Here is a 26,330-nt window from a genome sequence, read left to right as displayed (position 1 = left end):
ACATCTCAGTGATTATAAAAAGGTGATACATGTTCTCAAAAAAGTGTTTAAGCTGTTTTGGTCAAAAACATCAGAATGTTATTAATTTCCTATAAAACCTTGCCTTATTTAACATGCTATGCTACGATTTTTTTAATGGTAAAGTGATTGTGAAATAGTTTAAGCTTCCTTTATGAAGTTCAGTTTTGAGTTACTTTTGCCTGTTCTGTGAAGTAAAACCACAGTCATATTTGTATATTCAATTTTTCAAGATAAATATTAGTCTAGCTAAATTTATCTTCTCAATGTGTTCTTGGATATTCTAGTGTAATGAAACTGATTCCCACCCCCTGACTCATCTTTCCATAGTCCTCCTTGCCTGGAAGGCTTACTATCTGGGTAACTTGTGACAAATTGTTTAGAATTCTGAAACAAGTAATCTTGTTTCATTTATACTTTCACTCTCACTCAAGATATTTTTGTTTCAAAATAGTAGTGTAAGTTGAACTAGTTCTGGAGTTACTGGGGTACGACAGACAGGTAACTCTGATTTCCTTTCTCTGATACAAAGTTGCACTTTCATATACTTGTGCTTGTGCAGGCTGTCTTTAATTTGATAAGTAATAATAAAATGGCATAGTCTTTAAAGATGAGCATTTAGTGATGTAGATGTGATTCTGAAGTTTAAAGATTTGTTGATATAAGAAATCTGAATGTCCTTTGTGTTGCTAAAAACAGTAACTTGAATCTCTTGAGAGCTGCTGTCTCTGTCTCCTTCCTTAAATTCCCTGTAAGCTGATGTGTTTGGCAGGTGCAAATGGCTGTGAATGAAGCAGTGTTCAGCCATCTTCTAGAAGGACCTTCGTGGTGAAGAGGGCCTTTTGGGAGCAACTAAAGTGAAAAACAAGAGGTTCCTTTTGAAGGACTTCAATGTAATGGGACTTGTCACACAATAAAATGTTGTAGGAAAATGATGAGATTACAGAAAGTGCAGTCTTGGGGGTTGGACTAGATGACTTTTAGAGTTCCGTTCCAACCCAAACCATTCTATGATTTACTGTAAGTGAACTGAATGCTTTTTCAACATTTTTCCTATACAGTTTTCCTTATTTAAATGGTTTCCCTTTTTGGGTGGGAGAGGGCAAGTGTTCTTAGTTTGCTTGCAGATGAATGCTCTTGGCCTTGCACTATGAAAATACTGTGGTAAACATCCAGATGTCTCTTCCATCCTGAGAAATGGAGAGTATGCACAATGCTACTAGTCATCTGCTTCCCATTTTCTAGTAATGATGTTTGTTCTGCAGACCAAGTCATAATCTGCAGAAAGAGTCGTATTTTTTTATCCTGTTTCAGTCAGTGACCGTTCTGCTTTTAAACTGTAGCGTTCCTATTTTTTTAACTTCTCCAAAGTGGCAGAAAAGCAAATATACTAAAATAATATTTTATGTCTTTAAACATAATTGAGTTGGTCCTAGCTATTTTGTTATAATAGTTGCCGGATTAGAGTCAATATTGGATTTATATAATCTTGAGTAATGCGTAGCTAATATTTTCAGCTTTTAATTTATTTTTTAGCTTTTAATTTAGCTAAAGCATGCATGAGCTAAGAAACACAGTTAGCAAAGGGGGATCCAGATTGATGGTATACTCTGCACAAAGTTAAATACCTGAGAAAATTTGATTCTTAAATTGAGAGGTGATCCTGATGTGTCTGCATTTAACACATCAGATGTCTTGCATATGTGTTTAAAACTTACAATACAGCTCCTTGTGCATATGCCTCTGAAGAAAAGCCAATTGTTTCTCTCTCAAAACTGTTCAAATTTGCTAAGCTGCTGATGGGTTAGAATGAATATAGACACACTTGGTTATTGAAAATTAGGGGAAAATAGTATATTCACTCTTGTATGGCTGACTGAAGTCCCCAGATTAAATTCCTCACTTTGCAGGAGAGGTGAGTGAAAAGAATATGAGGCTGTTAAGAAGTTGCTGGAAATAAGATTAAAGCTTAATATGTTCTGTTAACCTGGCAGAATACTTTATATCCTACATGGAATGTCTCTACAGACTTCTACTTTGACATTCTAAATTTTAAGTCAAGGGTTCAGATGTGATCTGAAACACAAACCCCACGTATTCCCCAAATTTTTTTTAGTTTTCTGTGGTCAGAACAATGGCTACTCACTGTTTATGAGCTTCTAGGTGTAAGACCATGCAAGTAGAATGGGCCTAAGTTATAGGCAAGCTGCCCATGGGGGAGTTTATGGTAGTTTGTTTCTAGTATCAAAGCTTGCCGTTGCTGAACAGCAATGACATTCTCCATGGCTGTATATCGTCCTGTGACTATACCGATGCCAGTGGCCAGTATCCTTCAGACAAAGGATGAGAACTTAAGCCCTTTTGCTGAAAAAAATAACCCATGACAGGAAAAACTTCATAATTAATAGGAGGAGGAAGTCTTTTGGGTAGGCTAATACTTGTATCAAAACTTTATGGCAATATTGTGAAGCTTAAAGGATTCTCATATTAGTAAAACAAGAAAAAGGTCGTATCACTGTAGATTTGTAGCCAAAAGGTTGGTAGAGCACACATGTCCTGTTTCCATCCTGGCTAATGGAAACCTCCTTTGTTGTCTTTGTTTGGGTAGGGGTGATGTACTGAATTGATACTTAGATTTAAATGAATGCTTGTGGCTCCCAGTTGCTGTCTGTCAACTAGGCATTGCTATGTATGCCTCTCCAGAGAAGTCAGGTAGTGATTCTAATACCCTGAATAACTTCCAAGAAAATCTGGGAATTTAATTTGGGATACTGTTTCAGATATTTTCCAAACTACTACTCCAGCCAGCTCTGCCTCCAGAGACTGTCTAATGAATATTACCGTAAATAATTTCTTTGCAAGTTTCTTAGCATATGTAGAAGCGGATGAGTATTTTTGTCGAAAAGCAGCCTGCAGGGCTTGCCTGACTGGGGAGACGGTGGGGTCCCTTGCAGCTGTGCTGCCATCAGCATGCTTTGGGAGAGATGCTCTAGCTCGAACTGGGGCAGAGGTTGAAAGTTCTCGGCAGCTGCGTCTCCCCGCCCGCAGCTGCTGGCAAGCTCGGCTCTCCTTGGATTTAGAGCTGCCCAAGCAGGATGTGGTATCGAGGCCAACTCTTTTGCTGGACATCTCCCTCCTCTGGGCTTCCTTCCTTCACTGTCTTTTAAGAAGGGAAAACAGCAACTCCTTAGGACTGAAAATGTCAAATGCATTTGATGGTTTTAGGAAGTGTGCCTTTTTTCGTGAACTGCAGCTAGTAAAACTGGCTGTTATAAGAAGTATGTGGTCATTAATGATCAGTCTGGTAAATTCTTTTCAGTCTATACAGAAATCTGCTTTAAATTAGACTGCTGAAATATTTTAATACAGAAGCATGTAAAGCAGAAACAGACTTGTGGGCTGATGTGTAACAATTTGGTGTGTATTGACCGAAGTCCACATTCTTTTTAAAAATGCAAACTCATTTTCATTCTTCTGTGCTTATGGTTAAAGAGGAGAGCTTTTAATCTGTGGTCACGATGATTCTGCATACCATAGCTCTTGTTTTTTACTAAAGCAATTTTGAATACTTTTTTATTAATTTGCTTAAAGCAGTAGGGTGATCTTTTTCCCCTAATATGCCTGAATTAAACACAAACTATGAAAATACACATTGCAAGGTAAAAGTAAAACATGTACCAAATTCACTTTATCAGCAGTTTTAACAAAGTATGGTAAATGGCAGCCTTAAATGGGGTAAAAAATCTGCTTTTATATTTAATTAAAAGCTTGCAGTGATTTAGAAATGATTGCTTATTCAGAAGTGGAGTAAAGCTGTCTTTTTCCAAAAGTTGTCACCTTGCATACAAAGTAGAAGGTATTAATTTTGGCCAGTCTGTTAAATACTACTGCTGATTTTGATGAGTGGGTCAGTGTCCTACAACTAACATATGAAAATATTTTTGGGTGGCTCTGAAATCTTGAAAAAGTGCTTGAGGCTTAAAAATCTCAGTGTCTTCACTTGCATATTTTTCCAATGTAGTTATCTCCAGGCTGAAATCCAATGCAGAAATTGCATTCACTGAGTCGGCAGAACTCCCATGGTCTCCCAGGGACAAGAGTTGTCAGAGGTTCCTCTTCAGAGGAACAGATGCGTTTTGAATCAGTTTTCATGTGACTCAGACCTAACTTGCAATATTAACTCTTCCCTCCAGTCTGTGTCAGTTTAACAGTGAAGGGAGATCTTAATGCTTAAAAAGTGGCATGTTTGTCAACAGATCTAAGGACCGAGTATCTGAAAGAAGTAGGTAAATACAGTGCTAGATGCTTTTTCATGGGAGTGGTTCTTAAGCAGACTGATACCTACGTAGAGGTCATGTTGGCTTGTCTTGCACTGCTACTGGAGAAAAGAGAAAGGCAAGACTTCTGCCTGTTTAGCAGATACAGGGTGGAAATACACTGGCAACAAACTGCCTTGAAACCAGCGGGGGGGTTATTACAATAAATGGGGGTGTTGGGTCTTGCAAGGGACATGTACACCTGAGTAACAGTTTGTCTGCTAGCAGCAGTGAGAAGGCCTGGATTCACAGGAGATGTCCCTCATCTTTCCAGAGTCACACATGTAGTCAGTAAAACGTTATGCTAGGGGTAAAACAAAGATCTTTCCCGGTGTTTTAGACTTTCGTAGTGATAATCCTGTCAGTAAAACAGTAATGAAACTGGTAGGACCTCAGTGAGACAAACGCCTCCTTTTGTTTGTGTAAAGGATCTAAAATACAGTTCAGCTCCTGCTACCAGGGGTCACCCAGCTGCTTTGACGAGGAAAACTTGTCAAGGAGAACTTACTATGATGTCAGTGCCATGCTGGTGGCACAAACGCATCTTCAGGGGAGTACTCTGCAGTGAGCGTGGGATTAATGTTTTGAAAATACTGCAGAGGTGTTGACCCTGATGTGAATTCTTCTGACTGCTGTTTTTTTTTAGAAAAAGTCTTTGAGATCAGCTACAAAGAATATTGAAGCAAGCCTTCTCTTCCTAAAGCTTGAAAAAGAAAGGATAAGAATTCTACATCAAAGGCCCACTCTAAGTCACTGTGCTATCTAACATTTTCGATCTTGTGGTGTTAAATAGAAAAACCCAAACACAGAATGTGAAAGGTTTTTTGAAAGTTAACCTAGTATTTCATTTTTTGCCAAATGCTTATCCAAGTCCAGTTACGTTTCTTTTTCCTTTCTCCACAGTGCAAGTACTATTCTTGAGTATTGATTTTAAGCTTTAAAGCTAACTAGCTTATAGGTAAAGATCTAGTTGGGTATGATGTGCAATCTAAGATGAGCTGAATGAAAGCAAAGTCTTCAAGACTCATTTCTATTGTGTCAGCCTATAGACAATGTTTTGTTCTTTCCTTTTTAACAGCATATTTTCCAAGGCTAGTGTTTAAACAAGTGTAACTTTTATGGGTGGTGTGGACTAGGGAGAGACATCAGGGAATGCCTTTTGTCATGCACCTGAGAAGCGCCATGGAAAAAGATCTCCTTTTGGGCAAAAGTGCTGATTGTAGAAAATATAAAACTTCAATTAAAACACAGAAATATTCCAATAGTTCTCTGTACGCATCTTGCAGAAGTGGGAAGTCTTTTTGTGTGTTTTTGTATAATTTTGAGAGCTGGAGAAGAAGTAGAAACAGACACATCTGTTTGTTCAAACGTAAAACATAGGTACTCTACATATGAATTTAAATTTTGGCTTGCATGTTGCTATATTGTAATGGTCTTCATTTATTCACTAAGGCTTTGCTTCTGTTTTTTCTCATTAGGATGACAGTTCTGGCAGTCTTGCATCAATATCTGCTCTCAGTCAATTAAACACAGGGGTATGAAATTTAATATATATATGTATTTTTAGTTGTATTCAATGCCATGCATGGGACTATGTAGCACTCATTAAAATAGAACAAACATCACATTTTCACAGTAGCATGAATATTTTGACACTAACCATCACCTCATTAGATACCATTAGTAAAATAAACAAATACACATCACACATGAATCTCACTAACAACTTAAAGTGATAGAGTATTACTGCTTATTGTTTATGTTGCATGTTCTTGAATAGTGGAAAATAGGTAATGCTAGAGCTTGACAGTAACTTTGTTTGGTGTGCCTCCTTGCTTAATGGTTAAGGTTGTTAAAAGTCTTACAATGTATTCAAAACTATTACAAGTTATTAGCTTTGAAAAACAGTATCCTATAATCTTGTTTTTTCCTTGTCACTAAGTCACATAAACTATTAACAGTGGCACTTTAGAATTCCAGATGCTTTTAGTCACTACTTCCAATATGAAATTGGAAACCTGGAAATGTACAGCTATTGAAACTTTTCTTGTATGTTGTGTCTTCTATTTGCTGTGACTGGTATCCTTATGAAATTGGTCCAATGCATATGCTTGTTGCTTTGAAAACTTTATGTAATCCCACACTCTGTGTTAAACAGGAATAGTACACTCTGCGTTAAACAGGAATAGAGTTGGCTTTTTAGTTCTGTGAATCTGTTACTCTGGCTTTGTGAAGCAGAGCAGTAATATAACTGCTAGTTGATATGTGATGCTTATGGTTTGTGTTACGTGGTCCAGCCACCCTCTGCTCTTCTTTATTGGGCCCAAAGCCCATGACTTCACGCGCTTTTGTAAACAACAAAAGATGACACTTGATGCAACTTTTAAAATACCCAGTTGAGGAAAAAAATAAACAAATAATTTGAAGATAGATGGCATTAATTTGAAGATTGACCTAGAAGCTCATCAGTGTCTGGTTGTTCTCTTGCACTATGTGAGGATTAGTATTTTTCCCTCCTCCATTATAGGTTCTTTCCATATTGCCTGAAAGTTAGGAAAGAATGTACTGTTTTGTCTGTCCTGACAGCATCTGGCATTCTTAGTTTTGGGAAAATGTCTAGTTTATGACTCACAGAATTTTTTGGTGACATCTACTTCTGCTATGAGCACTTTGTTTATCAACCATTTGTAGCCAGTGCTAGCTCAGCAATTTTAGCATTTAATCTGAGGAGGACAGGCGTGATGACACAGGAGGGAATCCATATGCATTAGCAGAAGTTCTTACATAAATTAACTATATCATCTAATAAACTAATAGAAGAGTGCCCCTCCTAAGCTATAGCAATTCTGTTAATATTTCCATTCTTGGGTGATCAACCCTGTTTGAAATGATCTTTCTGGTTATATTCCTAGTTAGCTGTACAGCATTGCAAAAATAATCATACAGATGTTTTTAGAGGCCCATCTGCTCCACAGTCACACGTGTAGAGGGGAGAGAGGTTCAAAACCATTTGCAGAATATATGGTAACCCCCATTGTTTCCTCAACAGAAGCAGTGACTGAATAAAACCTGTTTCAGATCAGGCTTAGAATTCTGGGGGAGTAAAGCATGTTAAATGAAACTGTCATACACAGGGTGCATGCTTTAATTGGAGTATTAGTATGCCTTGACATCTACTTTAAATAGAGACAGTCCTTAAGTTAGTGAAAGTTAATTCAGTGTTGCCTATCAGATAACTTTCTCCTCCAGCAAACCTAAAACATAATTGGATCTGTGGCGCTTAATCACTATAATTGGTACTTTCAGGACTGTGAGGACTTTCACAGTCCTAGTAATCCAAGACTTGTATCACTCATTTCCAGGAGTTTAGCTTTTGTTGTTGGATCCTAGATAGATCAAAGCAAGATGCATATTAAATTTCATGGTCAATATTTTAGTCCTTTACACCTCTATAGTTTGGGCACTGTAGGTGTAAGTTTGTTTTATAAAATTGAATCATTATGTGCATGCTTTGTTAAATACTTTATCCCCACAAACATACCCTATTTAAGGTCAACTAATGCTTTTGGAATGCTGCAGTGCAGCTGGTTTTCCTTTCTGTAAGGTGGCTTGCTTACTGCAAGAAGCAGCTATGGGCAATTACGCCTGCGTTACACAGTGCAATCCAGTACTGTTTAGAGATACCTAGCATAGCTCTGAATGGGCTAGCTGTCCTATATGGTCCTTCCAAGGAAGGGTGAAAGAAACTTCAGCTTTGTATGTTTTCCATGTAGATGTACATCAGGTAAAGCAGGTTTATTATTTTTCTTTTGTTTAAAACACCAGGGGATTATTATTATTTTTTTTAAGAAGATACAATTTGGGAGATCTTTATCTTCGTAAACACAAAGTTACAAGCAAAAGACTACTTTTTTAAATTATTATTTTCCCCCAGCCCCATTTACCTGTTACTTGTCTGTAGGTTAATAGGCTTATCTGTATTTCTGTAGGAATAAATACCAGAAATACAAGTCCCTCTACATATCAAAGTGCTCTTAAATGTGTTTGTCGCAGTGCTTTTCAGGAAAAACGTGCTTTTGGCCTGTTAGCAGGTTAATTATTGGCAGTAGATGAGAGGATGCAGTTCCCACCTTAATAAGGATATAACTATTCTTACTTTCTATTAAAGTGAGATTTGTTTTTCTTTATTTTGGGATTGTGAAAAGTTCCGTAACTGTCAATAAGTACCAGATATGCTGCAATAAAGAATTCTTTTAACAACACTCCCTAAGCTACTGAAACCATAATATGTCACTCTTCAAAATTATTTTTTTTTTTTACGTAAACCGGTCTTACGTAGTCTTCAGTCTTAGCTGTCAGCTGTTCTATCCTCTGGCATATGCCCTGCATCTTAAACATTTGATAAGATATTTGAGATTAAATGGCATTTTTACCTTGTCATGGAAAAGTACTAGCTCAGCTCACATCTTTTGAACTGAAATTCTATGTCAGCTCAAGTTTTTTATCCCATATCAAGAACCGCAGAGTCTGCATCAAATGCGTGGTTAAGGCTATTGGATTCTTTACATCTAGTCATATCCTTTTATTTTCCTGGAATATTTTGTATTTTAGTTGCACAAACTAGTGAGTTCCATGTATGCCTGATAGTTCTGGGATCTGATCTTCAAATGAGTTTCCTAGAGCGTAGGCTTCTTGAGGAGGAAGCATCTTCTATTGGGAAGTTCTGATACTTTGGAATATATTTAATCTTGGGGAATGTGCAGCCATGACTGTTTGAGCTTCATGCTGTTTGGGGCTCTGCTTTGACTCTAGAAATGCTTACAGTTTCCCCCCTCTGTTCATGTGTTCTTTTCTTGCAAAAAAACCCAACTGTTCATAAAGCGTACTTACTTTCAGAAACACGACTGGGTGATGAGTGGAAATCCCTGTCGAAATACTTTTTTTTTTTTTTTTTTCTTTTTTCTCCCCTCTTTCTGTCTTGCTTTGGAAATAGTATGTCAGTTCTTAGCATGTACGATAGCCAGAAGCACTAGCACCATTCAAATGTGTTGCTTGTAATAAAAAGGTGAGAGTGGCTTCATTTCTAATGTCCATCTTGCAGTGCTTTTATTTAACTTGCATACAAATTAGGTATGTAAGAATGTTGAAAAGGTTGGTACCTTTTGAGCTTCCTCATCTCTGACCACTAAATGAACTTGATTTTGTGGCTTCTGTTACAAAGTATTGGAAAATGTGAAAGTAAATGAGAACTTCTACCAAGAATGAGAGACAGCATTGTTACTGTACTGCAGCCTGGATGCTGACCTCCAGGTGTAATCACAGGATACATTCCTATGTTAAGAATGTGCTGGGGTATCCTGAGATATAAAGCTTGGCAGGAGTACCTATAATGTCTCTGGTTTTAGGTGGAATGAAATAATCTTAGGCTTAAGAAAATATATATTCATTCATACAGTGTATGTTCTTCTTACAGGTTTTTTTCTCATGCTTGTGTGAATTAAAACAGAGCTCTACCAATCCTGTATGTCCAGTTGTTCAAGATACTTGTTCAAATATGCCAAATTATGTTGGATGTTTATTATTTTTCAATCGGAAGTTGTCTTGGGAATTACCCTTCAGGGCAGGAATATGTTCTAGGAAATTTGTACAACTGTTCTTTGCCAGAGACTTAGAAATATTTCGAAGTTGTATTTGAGAACAGTTGGCTAGTACGTTTGAAGTCATTGTGTTTACAAAGAATTAGGTTTTTACTGTGAATGTATGTATAAATTATGATAGCAAACAGTTGCTTGCTCTTTTTCTTTACAAGGTGCACATTCGGGCTTTTTGGTGAAGACAGAAAAGCAACAAAGCTTCTTCTATAGATGTAACAGTAGGCTGGTTGCGATAGATTTGCACCTGTCTTTCCAGGGCACTAACAAAATGAGTTATTTGGTGTGCTGCCATGGGGCAGAGTATGACGCAGTGATTAAAGGGTGGAGAGCTGGAAGGATAGCTGAAGACTTGGTGGGGTGGAGTGGAAACCACTTCAAAAGATACTGAGAATGTTCCAAAACTATTCTTTGGCTTGTTTTATGGAGGTGTAGTCACCTTTTCTCATCAGTTAAACTATTATTCTGACTCTAACAAAGGGCAAGAAGTCCAGATAACTTCTCAGAATGTGAAAAGTAACGTGGCATATAATGTATATGGCCTTACCAGTGAGCACACCTGATCTCTGAAGCCAACAGGTTGGGTCTGGTTAGTATTTGGATGAGAAACCACTTGGGAATACCAGGTGCTGTAGCCTCTGGCATCTCCATCCTTGGTGATACTAAAACTCTGGCTGAACAAGGCTCTGTGCAGCCTGCTGTAGTTGACCTTGCTTTGAGCAGCGTGGATGGACTAGATGATCTCCAGAGGTCCCTTCCAACCTCAGTGATTCTTTTATAACTTCCTCTTGAGATGAGATTAACATGACATCATTGAGGTTATGCTTTTCAGATTGTTGAATGTATTATGCTAAATGTGGAAGGACAGAAATTCCGTTACAGATCATTACAATGGATAGGGTAAGGAGGCTGATGAAGAGAAAGCTTTAAGCCACTTTTGTGTTGGGCAAACACTTTGTGCCCTCTCTGGAAATCTGAGGCTGCACTGTCACATTTGTAAGAGGTCTTTTCCCATCTAACTTTATGGACTTCAACTGTGTGTGCTGTACTTGTAAGCTGTTTAATACCTTTAAAGTTGTCAGCTCTGTTTCCATAATGTAGTCAGTGAACACTGAATGTGTAAAGCCTTCTGTTTCTCCCTGGGAGAACAAATGTGTACAAGAGGCTGTGTGTTAGGGGTGAGACTCGTTTGGGAGCAGCTTCTAGAGAAGACTTATATTTGATTGGGAAAATATGTGACCTAATTAGTAATTGATTAGTGGTTTTCTTTTTGTTTACTTAAACATAAGATGCTTTGGTTAATCTGAGACTGAATTTACTTACAAAATTATTAAAGCAATAGACGTACAAGAAAAATTGTCTTTAGATAAAAAAAAGCTTGTACAAGTTAGAGCTCACTTCAATGTGCTTAAGAATAGAGCTGTGTGATCTGTGAAAGCACGTTACTGAAGTACCTTGAATTTGTTCTCTTAAAAAAAGATGGTTTTTCAGCTCTTAGTTTTCTATGTTTGAATTCCAGCATGTGGAAGACTTGCAGAGAAGCTAGTATTTAGCCTTCAAGCCTAAGGAGATTGTGAACCCACAAGCTAACTTGGTTTGGGAGTAAGTTGAAAGTCTTCTCACAGAAAACCTTTTAAGATTTGCTTGGTTGTAAGGATGGGTCTCCCAGTAACTTGGCGGTATATTTTTATTTACAGAGGCTAAAAAGGCAACATGAGATCTGAGGTTTTCATCTGGCGCTGTCTAACCTTTTTCCTAAAGACTGTCTCATTTCTGTTTTGTTGAGTTGTTCTTGTAGAAAAAGGAATGGGATTCTCCCTTCCTCAGAATCTTTCATGTATTAAAGGTCGTTAAATATTTCTTCTAAGTAGACTGCATGTTTTAACCTTTGAGAAAGAAATGATGTGGAACAGACTTGTAATGATAAATATTGTTATGTTGTCACTGAGTCTAGTGTAGGTAATTCTGGATAATGTGGGTTTGGTCTTATTAAAAGCTTCAGAAACGTGAGGGGTACAGGATCTTAAGGGTAGATAGAATCAAAATGAAAGAAATAGGAAGACACACATTCTTGGTTAGTTGGTTTGGTTTTTTTTTTTGTCAACTTAACATATTACTTGTGCACTAATTAGTTTGGGAAGATTATGCAGATTTCCTAGCTGATCCTTGGATGTCTGGTAGTAATATTGAACCAGAATAGATCAAAGATTAAGTTAATACAAGAAAACTGCTTTATCATTCATCTTAGCAGTCCAGGAAGGCAGCACTGTCTTGCTATTAACAGTTCCAGTTTGTAATGTTAGCTCCTTGCTGTCTTAAATTATTTAATATTACATATTTTAACATTATTACTTGTTTTACACTTAATAATATGCTTACTAATGAGAAGTGAGACTGAAAGTTGAAATTTAATTTTTATCAATAATGTTGTTTAGGAATATGAAGCACGGACAGGAAGAATGTATAAACCTCCACCCCCATCAGCAAGACGCAAAAATATTGAATTTGAACCACTTTCAACTACTGCTTTGATTCTGGAGGATCGACCAGCGTAAGTATGATTCTGCTGTGGAACTGATAGTGACTGATTTGTTAATATGCTTCTGATGAGGTAAACTTCACAAGTCTTACATGAAAGTATCATTATTCCATGCCAGATAATAGCCTAATGAATACCTCCAGAAGAACCTTTAAGTATATTTTAGTCTATATGAGGAATTCTTTCTTGCTTTAATGGGGCCACCAGTCTGTTATCTGCTGTATATCACAGCTGCCTGTGACAGTTTTGTGGGCATTATTCATCAGGAAAATTCCTGAAGACTTTTATGGATTTCTTCACTGCCATCTCAGTGTGCACTCCTTTCTCCTTCCCCCATTCTGGAAACTTAATTTCCTAGACCAGTCAAGAAGACCTAACAGTGGCAGTTGTCACTTCAGCAAACCTGGACTTGGCTTACCAGAAGAGTTTTTTCAAAAAAGAAAAAAAGAAAAAAAAAAAAAAAGTATTAGGTAGGTAACAGCAGGTGTGGGAGTAATTGCCATTGAAACACAAGAAATACCTTCCTGTCGCAAAGGCTAAATGCTCTTTTTATAACTGGCAACTACAGTTAAATGCTTTGTTGGTACCAAGACAGTAGTGTTCACTGAAATTGTTGCCCCTGTTGCAGTTATGTTTTTGTGGCTCCTTAAAACTACAGCTGAAAGCAAGGAAACAGCAGATGAAGATGCAACAAAAACTGCATTAAGTACAAATAAGAATAGTAATAAAAAATGGGTAATAAATTGGTCAAAATAGTATATTCAGCTATACAGCCTTCAGCAATTTGAAGGAAAAAGGAGGACCTGCTGACTAGGAACTCATGCAGGAGGAAAGCAAATGGAACAAAGCTTTCAAACTGCAGCTTGAGAAAGCTTGCGATGGCACTGTTAAGTCTTTGCTCTAATCAGTTCCAATTATGAAATGGAAAATAGAACATATAGTGTTTCCTTTGATAATCTCTCTAGTGGTATATAAGTTCGTTCAGTGCTAAGGCAGAAATATCTTGAATGGAGGTATGGATTGCTGCAATCATTTTTTTTTTTGGTAAATGCATTATTTCTTTTTCTGTGTCGTGCAGAGTAAGATACGCAGGAACTAGTTGGATGCTTTTCTGTATTTTCAGTATACCACAATTCACAAATGAACATAAATATGTTTTACAAATGACACTTCAATTTGGAGTGCTGTCCCAAGTGTGTAATGTGTTGCCAGTCTCATCCTTAAAAATATATTCTCTCACTTTCATTTGAAATACTAATAAAATTATCTTTTGTGCTTGCATAAGAGGAGATGGAAAACTTCCCCCCCCTCCTTTTGTTGTGCATATTAAAATGACAAAACTGTCTTCTGCTTGTTTCGAATCAAAGTAGATAGTGTGAGAGACTGAGACCAAACATTGTGTTCTGATTTGTTTTGGAATGAGTCTGCTTGGTCAAAAGGAAGTGTGTGTTTGACAGTGAGGGGATCGCTATGCAGCCGAAAACCAAATGCATTTTAAACTGGTGAACTTGTCACTCTGCAGCAAGCTTCCTTAGCTTTAGTTCTGACGTAAATGGGGATCTATCCTTTCTTCTTTTGGTAAACCTATCTTCTCTGGTGTGAGTTTTGAAGGGCTAACTATAATGAATAAACCCCCTTACCTTTTATTGAAAATACGTCATCATAGGTGTCATATGAACAAAAGGAGTATTGATATGCCGGTATAATTAATAATTAAAATATGCATTAAGATCAAATATTTAAATGTGCAGAAATGCATTGGAATGAATAACTATATGAAATATCAATATTTCTCGTTTGTCCCTTCATGCAAACTTCACTTGAGCATCGTTCCAGATGTTCAGCAAATCTAATAACCTTGTTTTGGGGGTGAACTAATAAACAGAACCAGTAAACACCATTAGTTCAGAACCTGGTAGTTCTGTACTGCTGTTACTGAAACACTGGTAGAATGAGAACCTCAAAGCTCACCTTGGAGAGAAGCCAAATTAAAATCTGTTTTGAAATGGTTCAGAACGTCATTTATGTGTACTGAATTCAGGAACAACTTGTTTTCAGAAATCTTCCTGCCAAATCAGTGGAGGAGGCTTTACGTCACCGACAAGAATATGATGAGATGGTTGCAGAGGCAAAAAAACGAGGTATGTTAACTGCCAATAACCATTATAATTGTTTTTAACTGTGCAGCAAAAATAATTTCTGGCTTGTAGGCTATTAGTTACAGTAAAGAACAATCTTGTTTAATGTCTAGGTTATTCTCTAGTACATATGTGCACGCAGTTTAAAACAGAAACTCAGTTATCAAATTGTTTTCTTATTCTTCCACAGTGAATGTAACTAGTTTCAGAAGTCAGTTGAATGCTTTCTTTAATTTTTAAGTAGAAACTTGATAGGATATGTTTTTTTGGGTGTTAGTGTGTTTTGTGTTTGCGCTTTTTCCTCTTTTTTTTTTTTTTCCTTTTTTGAACAATGTGTAATATGATCAGCTAGAAACCTGCTGGGTCCACAGACTCTTTTTAATCTGTGTTGCTGCAATTGCCACTGTATAATAAAGCCAACTGCTTAAAGATCTGTTTTTTCAGGAATCTGAGATCAATTTCAGTGTGAAAACAGATAAAAACTTTGTGTTTTGGCTGTTTTTTTCTATCCAGCTGTATCTGTGTGAATCTTTCCACTCCCACTAGATCTGTTTTAAAATTAAACGTATCTGTAGCATCTGGTACTGTGTCAATATACGAACAGTTGTTGAAAGGACTTCTGTAGTCTCATGCCTAGTGTTCAGGGAATAAGCTATTTTAAGAGTATATGCTGCGTGTTTTTCTTGGGCTATTGTTAGAGGTACGAGCTCTGAACTGATTGAGCCCCTGTGGATCTGTGGCAGCTTACTCTGAAAGATGTAATAAGAAATCCAAGGCATTTGACAACTCATTTCACTCTTGTGGTATGCATCCTGTTAGTTGTGATCTGTGGTCCGTGTTCTCTAACTGCATCTTTGGAGGGTCAGCCGTGTGTAGTGTTTCACTGTGTGTGCCTTAGTACACATTAAATTGTTGACACAAAGCTTCAGTAGAAACTTAAAGAAGCTAGTCAGCCAAATCATTTTACCAGGGATGGCATGTTTGTTCTGTTGGTGTGTCTAATCCATGCAGAAAATAGAAAATGTCTTGCAATTTCACAGTGGTGGTTAGTGATGTCAAGATAGCACTGCTCTGTCCTTTTAGCCTTTTTATTAAGAGGGATTAACAAATGATCCTTTTAAAACAGAAGGCAGAATACTCTTCTCTTGTTCAGCATTGTGGCTTTGTCTCAGATCTTTAGGTCCTCTTTCCAGAAAAGAAAATACATAATTCTTCTAGGTAGAAGTTTCAGTGAAAATCAGTAAAATAAAAATATTTTTCAAGAGTGTAATTCTACATCCATTTAAAAGTTATCTATAATTATTGCTGATTAGTCTAAATATTAAATAAGGTTTAGGTAGAACGTGGTGTGAAATTCAATAGAGAAAATCCAGCGCTGATGATGTGCTTGCTTTTCAGTCATTCTGTGTACTGCAGAAAAGTGCTACAAGTTCTCTAGGCAGATTTTTGCTTGTCTAAGTTGCTGTGTATTTGAATAACTTAAAGACAGCTTAAGTTAAAAAAAATTTCTGAGAAATACACTTAAAATCAACAGTAAAATCAACAAAGAAGTAGTATCAATTAGCTCATGCACAACTGTAATGTACCCTTGATCTTTCAGACATCTAAATTAGATAATAGCCAAATCATTTACCTAATAATTTATGTATACTAATACAGAACTATTGACATGTTATGCCTAACAGAAATTAAAGAAGCACATAAAAGGAAAAAAATCATGAGAGAGCGTTTCAAGCAAGAAGAGAATATTGCTAGTGCTATGGTGATTTGGGTCAATGAAATACTACCTAACTGGGAAGGCGTGTAAGTAAAGTTCTGTTGTGTAAATGAGGCAAGGCTGGCTTGTTTCTCCTCTGGAAACAGAGGATCCACATACTCTATTTTCCTTTTCCTTTCTGTTTTGCCAAGAAGTCAGTTTTTGTTGCCATGATATAGTCAGAGGTTATTATAGAGCAATGTGAAATATGCTTTCTGGGAGCTTAATGGTTTTGGTTTTTTTTTAAAGGGGCTTTAGCATAAGCAGAGACCCTTGAATATTGACCTGGGAAATAGTATGTTATTTTGCTTCTAAGTTGCCCAATGATTTTAGAAAACAAGATGTGCAATATGTACCCTCTTTTTCTCGCCCCCCCCCTATCTTAGGCGTGCTACCCGAAGAGTTCGAGAGCTGTGGTGGCAGGGATTGCCCCCAAGTGTACGTGGGAAAGTCTGGAGTCTAGCTGTGGGAAACGAATTAAATATCACTCCTGGTATGCCTTAACAGATCACATTTTAATGCAAAATTAAGTTGACTAATTAAAAAAAAAAATCCAACCTTTTGTTAAAAAATTATAAAAATCAGTGTAAATTTACTTTTTGACAAACTGTATTTCACAACCTTAGGAACGGTTGTTTTTTAAAAATTAGACATCATAGCCTGGTGAATTATGGAAACAAGGTTCAAGACCTGCTTACAAAAACATTTAAGTCTTGTAAGAGTTAAAGTGATGCCCCCCCTGCCCCCCCAAAAAATAATTTTTATGTTTAAGATGGAGAGTTTGTAGCTTTGCTTTCTTAAGGGGGTAGAAATGAGAATTGTTTTATTTTATAACTGATGATTTTGATGAATTGGAAGTGTTCTAACCTATTCAGAAAAAGAACAATCTGAATTATTTAAGACATGTTTTCCCCTCTTGTAATTTGCATGCTCACTGCAGACAAAAGCATAATACAGTGCATACTATAAAACCGTGTATAGTGGCACTCCAGTGGTTAGTGGTAACCAGCTAATAGATTCTCCCTCCACAGCCAGTGGCAAAGATGAAACCAAGCAACAAAACCAAAGCTGAGAACACTTCTGTTTTGGCTGGGTACTTTTTTCTCACTTGCTTCTTCCTTTTTGTTGTTGTTGGTTTTGTTTTGCTTTCTTGCAGAACTTTATGAAATCTTCTTGTCGAGGGCTAAGGAACGATGGAAAAGCTTCAGTGAGACAAGCTCTGAGAATGACGCAGAAGGTGAGATCTCCTGGATGCTGGACAGCCCCCTATTCACTTTTACAAACCCAGGTCTCACAAGTTCAGTTGCAATTGCAGCATTAGGAATACTTGTTAAAAGTGCTCAGTCATTTCCTACTCAAATGTTTGCTTTCTTGTAACAAGTCAGTGAGCGAGGGACTTAACAGTATTTACTGTATCAATAAAAGATGCATTAAAATATTGCATGTGCTAGTTCACTTTCAAATGAATGTGTTTTCCTCTGAATTCCTGAAATACCAGGACTAAGCTGTCATGAAAATTTTAGATGAAATACAAAAAGAAGAAATGGGAAACTAAATTACAGTTATGTGCTATTGCTTAGCCTTGCTTAGATGGTTCTATGTTGGCATCCCTTCCACAATTTTGGGAAAGAAAAAAATAATTCTCTATTTTTTCATTGTGGAACCGAGAAGTGAAGAATGTGTGCATTACACATTTCAGACCCTACTTGAGTTTCCTTGGCTGCCCAGGTGGCCTTTCCTCCCAAATCTATTCAGTGACGTTTCTCTGTACATTTTAGCTACCTTCAGTAAAAGTGGGACATGAGAAGTGCATGACTTTTGAAAGTAATATGCTTGACTTTGCAGGTGAAGTAGTGCCAGCTTCTTGTGATAATGATGTAATTAATCTTTTTCCTCTCATGTACATAGTGTATTTCAATGCTGCTGGTTGAAACGAGCCACCAAATGCGCTGATTAGGAATGAAAAATTTGAAAAGCAAGATCCCACTGGATCATGTTTAGATCAAGAGCAGTGCTGTCTGTGCTCTTGAACAGACTCAGTAACTGAAGTCACAGTAGAATATAAGAAAGAAAACAGGGTTTTGAGGACTGGGCTTGGCAAAGTTCAAATTCTAGTGAGTGCAGGGCCATTCTGGGCCTGGATAGAGTGTTACATGGAAGTAAAAGTAACCTGTTTGTTTTAAGTCTGGCCAGGTAGTAATTAATAATAGTTTCCCTCACTCTTTGGAGTTGATGGCATATAGCAGGTATCAGTGGACAGTTTTAGCTTCTGAAGTATAGTACTATAGAAATGTACTCCAAGAATTAGAATTGGGTAACTTTTTTTTCCTTGGATCCTAAAAGTTTGCATATGCCTATGGCAATTTTATTCTGAAGTATGCAGAATTTATGTATCTGTTTTAATAAGTGATGGTTTTGCTTACAGATGCAGGTGCATCTGTTGCTGATCGTGAGGCCAGTCTGGAGCTAATTAAGTTGGATATATCACGCACATTTCCATCCCTATATATTTTCCAGAAGGTGAGATTTCTGTAACTTTAGTTAAGACAGCTTTAAACTTCTGAATAGTTAAACAAGAATGGACACCTAGCTGGCTAAATATGCAGTAGTTTTTAGAAGTTGTTTCTATAAAACAACAGAAGTAAAATCAGTTCTTTCTACATACAACAGCAAATCATCATCTTTTTTGTTAATGAGAATAAACTAGTGACACTTAATGATGAGCTGTAAGGTTTTTCTCCTGGAAAAATCGCATGTGGTTCCTTCTAATGTCTATGAAATTACGTGCAAACATGAGAATATTCTCACTGTTTCTATGGAAATCTTGATGTGTTTTAGTACACATTTTCAGGCTTTATGATTTTTATATAGCTATAATATATACATAAACACATATATAAAAAAGCGTGCCCTATTGTAATACAGTAACTTGCATTACTAAGAACTAGAACTTCCACGGTCTCTGAAAAGAAAAAAACAACCTTGGATGTGTACCACATATCCTTATTTTCCATTATGTACTGATTTCTACTGAATTATTTCATAGGATTATTGGTCTGTTACTTCTCCTTTAACATCTCGAAAGCATACATGGTAACAGTAAAAACTGAAGTTACTCTAGATGTGAACAAAGCAATAACTCACTGGCTCACTTGCATCTTAAAATACTGGCTTGTTACCTTCTTTTATTTATAAAGTGATAAAAAAACCACAACTTTTTTCTTATCCCCCTCGTCCCTCCCCTTGTATTAGGGTGGTCCTTATCATGATCTCCTGCATAGTGTTTTGGGAGCATATACATGTTACAGACCGGATGTGGGATACGTAAGTATTTGCTGTAAAATGTTTATAACAGGGGAAATAAGCTTGAGATGTCATGTGTTAGAGTGTATTAATGAGTAGGTTGTCTAAACTTCATGCTACTTGCACTTTAAAAAAAAAAATAAATCAACTTTTGCATTTGCTCATCTCATAGCAGTTACAATGATGGTAATTCTTACAGATAATTAAATAGCTCAAGATGTACTGAATGTCAAGGATGAGTATACTATTGTAGCTTGCATGGAAAATTTTAAACAGATGTGTTCATTAGGCACTATAGTTCTGAAAGACTCAGAGTATCTATAGGGGAAAAAAATAATAACAAAAAACCCGCCCATGCTAAGTGGATTTCCAGTGAGCACTTGGCCTGTTCTGTCCCGGTGTTGCTCCCACTGCTGTCATTTCCACAGTGGTACTCTCTGGTTTACTACCACATATCCTGAAATCCAGAAACTCCTCATTGGTGTCTTGTCAAAGATTAATTGCTCCATCTGAGTTCAGTGAAGAGAAGATTGTTTGCAGCAAACGTTACTGTTTTTAAAAAAGAAAAAAACACTAAACCAAAACCCATAAAAAACCTGCCAAAACCCCCACAAACCAACTGACTAAACCTAACATCTCTCTGAATGGTGTCAGCATACAGAAGCAGTTAAATAACAAACATGCTTTTCTTTTTCTTTCTTTGTTCCTGGGGGTAGCTAGGAACTCCTTTGACAAGCTCTGATTGCTTCTGGGCTAAAAAGAAGAGTTTTACTCCAATGCATGTAACAAAGCATTGTTTAGCACAGGATATTTTCCTCTCTAAATCAGTCAAGCTTCAGACTCTGCATCAGTATCAAGTTGTTTTTTCATGTTGAAATGTTTTTAGCCCTGAGTTCTGTCATCTGTGACCTCATTTTTGGAGAACCTCCCATACTCTTTAAGTGAGATTACAAACTCTGCAGGTTCTGAGACTGCTTGTTCTCAGGGTGGAGTCTTAAAAGGCAAATAAGTAACTTTTCATGTGTAGAGGTCTTTTCATTAGGAACACAACTAGCCTGGATATTTCTGATCATAGATTTATTTTTACTGTTAATATGGCATTAAATGTAATGTAATCTTATTTCCACACCCATCTGCCCCACAAAAATGGAAACAGATTGTTTCTGATATCAGTATTCTTCTCCCTAATTGGTTAAAATACTGAGTGTTTTTTTTAAAGGAGGAGCAGGCAGCATAGATGCCTAGAAACAGTGGAATAATAATCACTGCAGTTGAAATTGGTAAAATTATTTTTAGTATAATAAGTATTCAGATCATTAGTTAACAACTACAAGAATAATGCTCTTCACTCTGATTACAAGCTAAAGTGTTTTTGAGAGAGTAATCATGGAAAAATGTAAACTTGTATTGTAGCTCACCACTTAAAAGTAATGTTACATATGTGAGCAAATACTGTTTGGCAAGTGGAAAGATATGTGTTGACTGTTCTGAAACAGAATTTTGTCTCAATTTCAACATATCTGTCTAGGTCTAAACTGTCCTGTATGTGAGGGTTTTCTCCATGTCTGTTTTTCCCATAACAGTGAATTCAAGGCCAAGTTTTCTCTCTCAGGAGCTCTGCGTCCAGTCTGTGTAGTTTTAACTTTCTTGCACTGCAAGTCCTGAGGACTTGTGATCATGAGACCTCCCAGAACTTCCATTAAACACCTAAAACCAGCATCTGAAAAAACACTCCTATTTCTTGCTGAAATCAAATTGACTGCATGCATAAAAATTATTTGTCTGTGTTGTTTCTGTCATCTGGAAATGTTACACAATGGTACTTGATATATTGCAGACTGTAAATACTTGCATTTCCAAAGATATAAGATGTACTGAACCTACTCACCTATATTTGCCCGATGCTTTTCCCACTTGAAGGTACAAGGGATGTCCTTCATTGCTGCTGTGCTCATTCTCAATCTGGAAGAGGCAGATGCTTTCATTGCCTTTGCTAACCTTCTAAACAAGCCATGCCAGCTGGCCTTTTTCCGTGTGGATCACAGCATGGTATGCAGAGAGTTTTTTGGTTTTGAACCATAACAATCTTTTGAATTGAAGCATAGCTGATTTATTGATTAATTCCTTTTGTCCTATTGAATAGTGGAGAACTTTAATCTGTGGTTACAAAATTGAGAATACCAGATACTAATGCATGAAACGGAATCCACTGTTTTGATTTTTCCTCTAGAAACGCTGAATTGTCGTACTTATCCCAAGAAGTCACATTGCGCTATGTTGACAACCTCAGTTTTTGGTGGGGTTTGTGTTATTTTACAACTAAGTGTTCTTTTGGTGACTGCTTATGAAGTGCTTTACTGTCTCTACAGATGCTGAAATACTTTGCAGCCTTTGAAGTATTCTTTGAAGAAAACCTTCCCAAATTGTTTCTTCATTTCAAATCATACAGTCTTACTCCAGACATATATTTGATAGATTGGTGAGTTCAGAGGACGCAGCAAACCTAACCTTAGAACTGTTGGAACACTTTCCTTCCATTTTGCTATAGTTTTTTCAGCAATAGAAATACAGCATAAAGAAAGCATTCAGTAGGTGTGTGTGTACCTCAGCTTTTTAGGTCTTGTGAAGTTGTGCTGAATTGTTCTGTGCAACTGCAGTTCCTCTGTCAGGATTCACGCTTTATGGACTGGGACTAGGAGTGACATCTATTCATATAGAAAATGAGACACACAGGCCTCCTGTGCGTCTGATTTTCTTATTGCTGGGGTAAGACTCAGCTATGTGCAAGATAAGTAGGGGAGAGGTTGTCTTACGACTGATTGTAAGTGACTTGATTAAATGAGCATTGCCAGCTATTGAATAAAATGTGAATATAGGAATATAGACTTTAAAGCAGGAGGAGGATGAAATTTAGGACCTGGTTTGGGAAGGGATAAACTTAGAAATACAGTGAACATTTTCAAGTAATGAATGCTCTAAAGCAGAGTATCAAACTACATTATGTGCCTGTAATGGAAGGCAGTAATGCAAGCATCCTTGAATTGTATGTAGTGCTGCCAGATATGGGAAGGTCTATTCACAAGTGTACGTGTGGAGAAAGATATGCTTCATATAGGGTTATTATATGGGTTAGAAGTTTCCAATAGAGTAAATTGAATTGGGTAGAATTAAATACAAAAATGCCGTGTCATTTGAATTTGGGCTGTAAGACACAGCTTATCAGTAAGCAGTAAGCCTCAGCAGGAGCAGGTTGTACAATAGCAGCATTGAGGCATGAGTGTGCTGCAGTCCTGAGAGTTTAGGCAGATTGGGAGTCCTATGTATGTTGCAGAAATAGTGCTGCTGTACGAAGTGCTAGAATATTCTGCTTCCACTTACCTGTGGGAAATGAAGATTGTTATTCCTGCACGTGTTCCAAAGAAGTCCTTGAGATAAAGAGAGCTCCTCTTATAAAGGCAGAGTAGAAGAGGTTATGGTAGTCTGAGGTTCCTGAAGCACTTCCTGATAGGAGTAATGGGGAAACAGAGAATGCTGTGTTTTGTATCAAGGGAACCACTACAAATTTATGGGAGGGGTTCAACAATAAGGTACATACAGCAGACTGAACTTTCTGCCCATGTATAATGAATGCTTTTTAAAAATAAAGTTTGCAATAAGAAATACAATTGGACTCATCTTGTAAGAAAAAAACTAACTGGTTTTAGATGGTGATTTTTAGTGTGAATAGACATTCACAATGTATCACAGGAATGTAGTTATTCTCATTGGTAAGTTAGTGGGATGTAGCCTTCTGTTGATGATTTGTGGCTTTAGATTTTGTTTAGAAAACATGACTAACAGCTGTTAAACCATATGGCTTAAATAGTGGGAAGGGTTGAGTTACACAGTTACGATCTTTGTTGCTTAAGTTTTTATTTGTATATTATACCCTGTTTGAGTGTAAAGAAGTTTTTAACCTCTCTAGCCACAGCTTCCTAAAGGAGGTGGCTTTCAAATGGAAGATTTCCTGTAGCATAAAAAGAAGATGCGTTTCAGAGTAGGAGTTCTGACTTCAAAAACAGGAGACTTGTGAATCTTTGAAATATGGGAAAAAATAAGAACATATGAAATAACTTGTCATCTATTTATTCTCAGCTAATGTAACTGAGGTTTAAAGGGGGGTTGTATTTTCATCTTTCTGAAATAGGTTGAAGTTACAACTGTTCTTTTTTTTTTTTTTTTTTTCTTCTGAATTGTAGGATTTTTACACTCTACAGCAAGTCGTTACCACTTGATCTGGCCTGTCGTGTCTGGGATGTTTTCTGTAGAGATGGGGAAGAATTTTTATTTAGGACAGGATTAGGTATCCTTCGATTATATGAAGATATTCTCCTGCAGATGGACTTTATTCATATAGCACAGTTTCTAACAAAACTTCCAGAAGACATTACATCAGAAAAGCTTTTTAGTTGTATTGCAGCTATTCAGATGCAGAATAGTAACAAAAAATGGGCACAGGTGAGTTTTTCTTGGAGATATATATATTCACATATATAAAAAACCAGACATACCACCATGTGAGTATATGGGGCGCTCAATGACTACTTTATGCTGCATGTCTGGCTTCTGAGCAATGGGCACTTCCTTTCTAGTGTCTTATTTTAGAAACTTATCTCCATGCTAATATTGTGGTGGTTAATATTGATCTCTTTTATAAGGCAGACTTTTTTATATTCCTTAAATAATTTACTTTTCCAGGTGTTTGCCTCACTAATGAAGGACAACAAAGAAGGGGACAAGAACCACAGCCCAGCACTGAAAAGCTAATGTAACGTTGAGGTCAACTGAAAATGTGGAAAACCACTTGATGATGACAAAGGAGTTTTCACATCACTTCTATGTGGAAAAGCACTGTAGAAAGTGTGAGAATGAGGTGGGAAAATGACACAGCTCTCAGTGGAGTAATGAACTGATGGAATCTTCACCCTTTTGCCAGTATTAGCTTTTGTCGTGGGAAGATTTGTTTTCACACAGAATACTAAAACCTATGAAACTGAGAAGTCGGGGAGTTCATATTTAATACTTTAAAAGAATCAGCTCAATGCAATAAACATTTGTAATAACTTCTGTTGGTACTTTAAAAAAAATTTTGAGGCATAACTTTTTTTACAAATACCACAAAGGCACTTTTTTGGCTGGTGAGGGAAAGCTAAATCTTAAGGCCCCGAAACTGCTATCCAAACCAAATGCTTTGGTACAAATATTACCTCCAAAATTAACCATTTGAAAGTATTGAGGACCAAATAAGGCTGTTTGGTATGTTTATGTGCAAGATGGTTAAAATTTGGGAAGGGGTATTGTCTTTCTTGCTTGGGTTTTTTTTTAAGTTGCAGCTTCATTCTTCAGTCTGGGCAAATGTAATTAACTCAGGAACTGTGGACGTATTGTGCCCAAACCTGTCAGAGCAAAAATCATCTTAATTTTAAACAGTGGTAAGATCAGGGCTGCTATTTTCAGAGCGTACAGCTTTCAAAGAGAGTGGTGTTAAGCATTTGTTTTGGTGTATCAGTTGTGCATCTTATTAAAAATGGAGTGGGTATTCTGTGAAAGGGTTTTGCCACCAGAAGTTCTATTTTGTCAAGCCATTTCCAACTCAGAAGTACTTGCATGTAACGGTGAACACTAGAAACTGACACAGCTATCTGCAGACTTTGCGTGGTCAAAGGAGCAGCCACTTGTAACACTTCAGAATAATGGAGACACAGAATTGTTTTTGAAACTATCTTTTATTAGTGTGCAATACTGAAATCCAAAAAGCATCTGGTTGAGTGGTAATTCTTTTAACATCTTTAACTGTGAGACACAAGGTCATATTGAAAGTGTCAGGGCAGATGTTTTCGAACATTTCCAGTTCTCGAAGATGCTGTACCACAACTTGTGATTGTAGGGGATGGAAATCTGCAATGGATAGCACTGCAGGTGAGGAACACTTGCACTCTCTTGGTCCATTTTTGCTAATATTTAATGTAAATAAATTCCTTACATGTGGGTTTTTGTAACTGGTCCCTCTGTGGAAATCAAGTCAAAATTACCATTATGTATTTTTAGGTGCAGGAGGCTTCCAGGTGTCTGTTGTTTAAAAGCAGAGTCTACATAATTGGGGTAAAGATTTTAGTGTGGTGTAACTTACATTTACTATCTGATTTAAAAACTACATATATGCTACTCATAATATTACAATTTGAAATGTAAATGTCAGATTTTCTTAACTTATGTATTCACTACTTTAATTGGATCCAATTTGTCTTATATTTTTGTGTTATCTTGTACAGTTTTCTTACTTTTCAACTATAAATCTGTATATAACTGTAAATAGAAGGATCAAGCCTTCCTTTAAGACCACTAGTAACAAGTCCTGTGTAAATAAAACGTAAAGCGGGTGGCTCCGGTGCTGCTTTGCGGATCCTCCGTGCCTCGCAGGGGAGCAGGGGGGCGGCAGGCCCGTACCTTCGGGGGCTGCCCGCGGCGCCGGCTGCGTCCCGGTTCGCTTTGTCCCGGCGGCGGCGTTGCGGGGCGGGGCGGAGGCCGGAGCATTGCAGTAACGGTGGGTGGGTTTATGGAGCGCAGGGC

General features: G+C 37.2%; 1 protein-coding gene across 4 annotated transcripts in view; it reads left to right on the top strand.

Moving 5' to 3' along the window:
* Nucleotides 1–26,140, top strand: part of TBC1D12 (TBC1 domain family member 12) — a 45,082-nt gene extending 18,942 nt beyond the window's left edge. The window contains exons 3-14 of one of the 4 annotated variants that reach the window (XM_055720694.1): nucleotides 5,813–5,869; nucleotides 12,421–12,536; nucleotides 14,583–14,665; nucleotides 16,348–16,465; nucleotides 16,805–16,911; nucleotides 17,575–17,655; nucleotides 18,844–18,938; nucleotides 19,671–19,742; nucleotides 21,642–21,770; nucleotides 22,091–22,200; nucleotides 23,960–24,218; nucleotides 24,459–26,140. In XM_055720694.1, the coding sequence (XP_055576669.1) occupies nucleotides 5,813–5,869; nucleotides 12,421–12,536; nucleotides 14,583–14,665; nucleotides 16,348–16,465; nucleotides 16,805–16,911; nucleotides 17,575–17,655; nucleotides 18,844–18,938; nucleotides 19,671–19,742; nucleotides 21,642–21,770; nucleotides 22,091–22,200; nucleotides 23,960–24,218; nucleotides 24,459–24,527 (1,296 nt within the window). In that variant the 3' untranslated portion in view covers nucleotides 24,528–26,140. Of the gene's footprint in view, nucleotides 1–5,812; nucleotides 5,870–11,501; nucleotides 11,588–12,420; nucleotides 12,537–14,582; nucleotides 14,666–16,347; nucleotides 16,466–16,804; nucleotides 16,912–17,574; nucleotides 17,656–18,843; nucleotides 18,939–19,670; nucleotides 19,743–21,641; nucleotides 21,771–22,090; nucleotides 22,201–23,959; nucleotides 24,219–24,458 lie in introns of those variants that run through there. The other 3 variants (XM_014279176.3, XM_055720696.1, XM_055720695.1) reach the window with 3 other exon arrangements.
* The last annotated feature ends 190 nt before the right edge of the window (nucleotides 26,141–26,330 follow it).

The sequence above is a fragment of the Falco cherrug genome, chromosome 9, assembly GCF_023634085.1.
Source record: "Falco cherrug isolate bFalChe1 chromosome 9, bFalChe1.pri, whole genome shotgun sequence".
NCBI lineage: Eukaryota > Metazoa > Chordata > Aves > Falconiformes > Falconidae > Falco > Falco cherrug.
Note: the sequence above shows the minus strand (reverse complement) of the source record. Positions and strands in the feature narration are given on the sequence as shown.